The 5,514-nt window shown below is 43.2% G+C and overlaps 1 protein-coding gene across 1 annotated transcript; it reads right to left on the bottom strand.

Annotated features, from left to right (window-relative positions):
* Positions 1-504: 504 nt before the first annotated feature.
* Positions 505-4,433, bottom strand: RASD2 (RASD family member 2; the record flags this gene model as incomplete). Its single annotated transcript, XM_084290162.1, has 2 exons — positions 505-2,580; positions 4,163-4,433. The coding sequence occupies 2 exons, from the start codon at positions 4,431-4,433 to the stop codon at positions 2,051-2,053; spliced, it is 801 nt and encodes a 266-aa protein (XP_084146288.1). The 3' UTR covers positions 505-2,050.
* Positions 4,434-5,514: the final 1,081 nt, after the last annotated feature.

Here is a 5,514-nt window from a genome sequence, read left to right as displayed (position 1 = left end):
AAAGAAAGGAAGAAAGGAAGAAAAGAAAGAAAGTAGATAAGAAAAAGAAAGTAGATATAGATGCAGATCTGTTCCAGACAAATCAGTGTCATTCCCCTGGTGGTGGAGGTGGAGGATGTAAAAGGCTCCTCCAGAACTTACTGGAGATCTCGTCAGGGCTCTCAACCCACACCTCACTTGCTCAGCTGCACCTGCACAAGACAAAAAATAGGGCTTCCCTTGTTCTTGGTGAAAGTAAAAATGGTCTGGGACACAGCTAATAAATAAAACAGGTTTAATCATAAACGTTGTACATATTTATAGATGTGGGGGAGACATGGTCAGAAAGTTGCTGCCCTGGCAATGGGGATAAAAGAACAGTGCATTTTACCACTTGATGTACAGTACCAGTGAAGGGTGGGGCTGATAAATGAATATGGGATTTTAAGTCCCAGCGGCTAATTTTCACAGACAACCATCATTCCTGGTTTCCTGTCAAATTACAGCATGAACTAGCTCACAGCTCTGACCAGGGCACAGCAAGGCAGAAACAGCCAAGAACAGAATTTTAGGGGAAGGAAATGACAAGGTACCTGAAGGCAATTCTGAGGTATACAAACCATGCATACTCTGCTGTTGTGTATACTCTTGGGGCTGTGTTTGCCCACAGTTATGCATGCACACCTCTTGTTCCAGTCAGCGAGAGTGGCAGGCTTACATCTAAGGGATACAGGTGGTTATGAGGGCATACAGAAGCACAACAAACAACAAAGCCAGCAGCAGGACAGGGAGAGAGCTGAAGACATGGAAGCTTGGACTGATCTGAGGAAGGGAAGATGTGAATGATGGCCCCAGATTTATCCAGTTCAGCCCTGTTTGGACAGCCAGCACAAAGCTTCATTTCTGGAGGACTTCTGCAGTGCAAAGGTTTCCATCAAAGCAACCTTTATCAGACAGCAGGGAAAAACAATGAACAAAATGTTTAGAGGTATGTTAAGAGAAGAAATGTGATGGAGTTGGTCCAAGATCAAGAGCCCACAACCATTCAGTTCTTAATTCTGGAGGAAAACCAAGTCCTGCCTCTAAAGTGGTATAAGCCAAAGTATGGATCTGGTCACTCTTGGCTGATACAGGCAGAGGGAAGGAGCCATTGCTCTGGTGGCCAGCAGGCAGAGTGCCATCTGTACTACGACACTCAGAGTCGGTGTGGCTGCCTTGAGAAACTCTCACACCAGGCTTTCAAAGCAGTCAAATGTATTGGCTTTTTGCAGAACAATTTCACTTTCAATCAATGTACAGATTACATAGCTTTACAGATGGGAAACAACTTTCACTTCTAAAAAGTAGACACTGTTTTGATATCAAGCACACTTGCCATCTGATTTTGCCAAGAACCCACCCCCAGACAATAAAAAAGCAAATCCCAAATAAAATCTATAATACAAAAACAACATTCATGTCAATGTCAAATGGTAGCTGTCCCAGCAAACGTCAAATCAAGACCCTCTTAATGCAGGTCCCCTCAGAAGCACGGTAGAGTCAAGTGTCCATACATAGAGTCCACTCCCAATCTGGGAAATCTCAGTAAGACTGTTGTCCTTTGAAATGCAAGTCCCGTTTTTAAAAGGAGTGCTTCTCACATGCATGCACACAGACACACACACACACAAACACACACACACAGACGTAACCTCCTTTCTCTTAGCAAGTGCTGCACACTGGGTAACTGCTAATGCCTTCCGTGCATTTTTGACCTACTTCCTTTGCAAAGATGAGGATGACATTTCTTTACTTTTCAAGTCTCTGTTCTTTAGACAAAAAGGGGAATGCGGATGAACTACATCACAAAGATGGAGAAATGCACTCTCAGACATATGTTTTTTTCCCCAGTTGTTTACAAGGACGATGTTATTTACATTCGTGACTCAGCAGAATCCACAGGAAGAGTTGTCCTTGTTCTGTGTTGGGTGTTCTCCATGAGCCCAGCAAGCCCATCCTGTGCTTCCACAGACCATTTTCTTTAAGGCACTGCATGCGGATGATGACTTCTGCCAGAAGGGGCAAGACCTCTTCACTGGATAGTGCATTTCTCCCTCTCCCTTGACTGGCCTTCCCTGAGAACTTTTGATTTGATGTACTTCAGGTCGCTGTTGACACTTGGCCGGCGAGCAAAGGGAGAGATCATACCATAGGCATCCATGTCCTTGACTCGTCGCATCCGGAAGGACTTCTGTTGGAAGGTGTCACCATACTGGATGGAGATTTTCCTGTGCAGGGCAGGGCTCATCTCATGAGGTAGCTTGGCCATGCTGAAGAGAACGTAGAACATCTCATCCACGTTGGTGTTCTTCTTGGCTGAAACTTCAAAGTAAGCACAGTTTTCATCGCTGGAGACAAGGTTTTCGCCTTCATCCGAACGCACTTTGCGGTAGATTTCACTGTGGTCATTTTTGTTGCCACAGATCACCATGGGGAGGTCAGCTGATTCCTTAGTCTTGTTCTTCAGGCAGGATTTCACCTCAAGGATCTGTTTCTGGAGTCTCTTGACCTCATCAAAGGATTCCCTGTTATCCAAGCTGAATACCAGGATGAAAACGTCCCCTGCAGTTGAAAAATGAAAACGTAAATGTTTGTTCATCACAACATGTGTTGGAGAAGAACATTTTTAAAAAGCAGTAGGTTTATTTGCCATCTTCTCCCTGTATTTATTTATTTATTTATTTATTTTTGTGCAGTCCTTTTGAATCTGTTCACTCTGCCGTACTTTAGTTCCAGTTCTTCTAACCCAAATCCCCACTCCTTTCTGTAGTGCTATGGAAAAGGCTTATGGCTTTGATGTTACTTCAGCCATATCTGATTATGTGCTCCTTGGTTCCACTGGACTTGCAGGTTATTGCCCATTTGTACTCTCTTTTGTAAACAAGTTTCTGTCCAGCTCTGCTGCATTGCTTTCCTTTTTCTTCCTTTCGTCTGTATGTGTAAAACACATCCTTTTCTGACACCAGGAAGAGTGGAGAACTAGTAACCACTCAACCTTTGCCTTTTGATTATACAATACAAGCAGCAACACCTGAACAGAAGATTTATAGCTACTCAGTCCCAAACGACTGAGAGAGGAATGAGAGGTTACCCAGTGTTCACTATTCTGCTGCCATTTCATTTGCACAAGAGAAATAGACCATGGAAAAAAAAAAAAGAAATATATAAATGACACAGATCCCCTGGCATTTCCTTTTGACATTGCCTGACTTAAAATTCCTTTTGCAAAATATAAAATAACACAAATCATTGCCTGTTGCATGACAGTCATGTCAAAAGTGCTAAGAGAGATTTCAGGGACAAAAGCTCACATCTGCATCCCTGAAACTGGCCCTAGGACCTCAGCAAATGCAAATGCTAGCCTGGTCTGATGTAAACATCATGTTTCACTGGCTAGCTAGAAGGCGATACAGCAGATCCAGAAAGTAGGTTTATTGTGAGCTGTGGCTGAATATTTCTCCACTGTTACTTTCATAGGTTAAGAACACTTATTAGCTCACAAATGGAGCTGCTTGACAATGAGGATATACAAAGTGAGTCCACCATCTTCTCTCTTTAACTCATTTGATTAACCATAGACTTAGGAGAAAGGGTAAGAACAATTTTTTACTGGAATATCAAATCAAGAAAATCAGGCTGGAACTTTTAGGGGAAAAAAAAAAAAAAAAAAAAAAAAGAGCTTTTCTTGGTTTGAATTCCCTGCCTGTACATTTTACATTTGCTGTTCACCGCTTGTGTCTTATAATGACATGCTTATTTTGTCCCTTGCTGCTCTTTATTGCCCACGAGGTTTTATTCAACCATTCATTTGTGACTGCAGTAAGAAAATATGTTGTAGGAGGGGTAGGTAGCAGAGGAGAGAAATAAACTAGGGGGAAATCTTGATTTCAGACCTTCACCCAGTAGACTTCTCCTCTGTGGCTAATGCACTCCCTATAGCGTAAGAAGCATGCCATCCAGGAAATATCTCTCCAGAGAAGTGCATCCTGCAATAAAACCCCACAGCCCATTTAGCTACCTCCCAAATGCATCTTATCCCCAAGAAACTGTCAAATCCAGGCTACAGTTTTCAAGCTACTGCCTGTCATGATGATCTTTCACCCACCGTTTCTTCTCTGCAAACTTTCCCCCACAACTTTCTCACCTGTCAGGATGGAAAGCCTCCTCATAGCAGGGAAAGGGTGATTCCCAGAGGTGTCCAGGATGTCCAGCTGGTACATATCTCCCCGGATGTTGTAGACCTTGCGGTGAAAATCCTCAATGGTGGGAGTGTACTGGTCCTCAAACCGGCCATTGAGAAAGCGTGAGACGATGGAGCTTTTCCCCACCCTGGAGGCTCCCAGCACTACCATGCGGTACGAGTTCTTGGCTGGCACATTTAGGGTGCAGTTTCCAGTGGACATGGTCTTCATCATTGCTTGGACCTGGAAGAGGGAATGGCAGAGTTGAAGGAAAGACCAGAAACTAGACAAAGGATGGTGAAACACAGCTCTGTGCCACAAGTTGGTCAGAGTGCTCTGGATGAGTCTGTGATGTAAAGCAGAATATCTGGTCCTGGCTATCACATCAACAGCCTGAACAGAAATCTTCTCACTGGAAATGGCTCCACTGCTTCAGTCTCATTTCCAGAGAGTGATTTTTATTTTTTTACTTTTAAAGTCATATCAAAATGAAGGCATTTATACAGCAGATAGCATATTTCTGAACTGTAATTTGCTATTTCACTTAAACATTAAGGACTAATTTTGTCAGCTGTACTTCAACTTGGACACCAGGTTCCTTCCCACCCCATCTGCGTCACTTACACGTTACCAGATTTTTCAGCAGAGCTTGGTTCTCTGTCAGATGCATAAACATAGAGATCAGAGGTCAGATTTCCCAATATACTGCACCCACTGAGGCTACCATCAGACTTCCCAATATACTGTATTCATTGCAGCTCTCAGTTAGGATTTAGACCACTTCATTTGGTTGCCTAAATAGGAGCATTTCACAGTATTCATTTTCTGAGATCAACCAAAAGTCAGAGAGAAACAGGAACCGTGCTTGACATCCATGGAAGCCAGACGTCTCAGTAATTTTAAATAGCTGGTCCCATACAGCCTACAGTGCTGATGCAGGGAGTTTGTGCTACAAAATAGCTTCGAGTAGTGATAAATTCTAAGATCTGTGCCTTCGGTGACCTTTTAGAAACCAGAATTTATTCTAGCTAGTTGGACTGGTGGTGTGTGAACTCCCTACCAACAATCTATCAGCACTGCAGTTATCACTACTTTGCAGCAGGATGGCCAGCAATGGACAGAGTTGAAGAAATGGAGAAAAGTTGCAGAAATGCAGAAATTTCGTGGGAGTTTTGCACATACACAGCTGTTATGGGTATCACAGTCATCGAGGATATAAGCACAGCCTGGGGAAAGGACGAAGGACAGCCATCTTAAATAACTATCTGACAGGATTTCCAACCCCTGACAAATAAAATGAATCTCGAGACTTTGG

This window comes from Netta rufina, assembly GCF_964035555.1.
Source record: "Netta rufina genome assembly, chromosome: 1".
Taxonomy (NCBI): Eukaryota; Metazoa; Chordata; class Aves; order Anseriformes; family Anatidae; genus Netta; species Netta rufina.
This window is presented reverse-complemented; position numbering and strand designations above follow the sequence as displayed.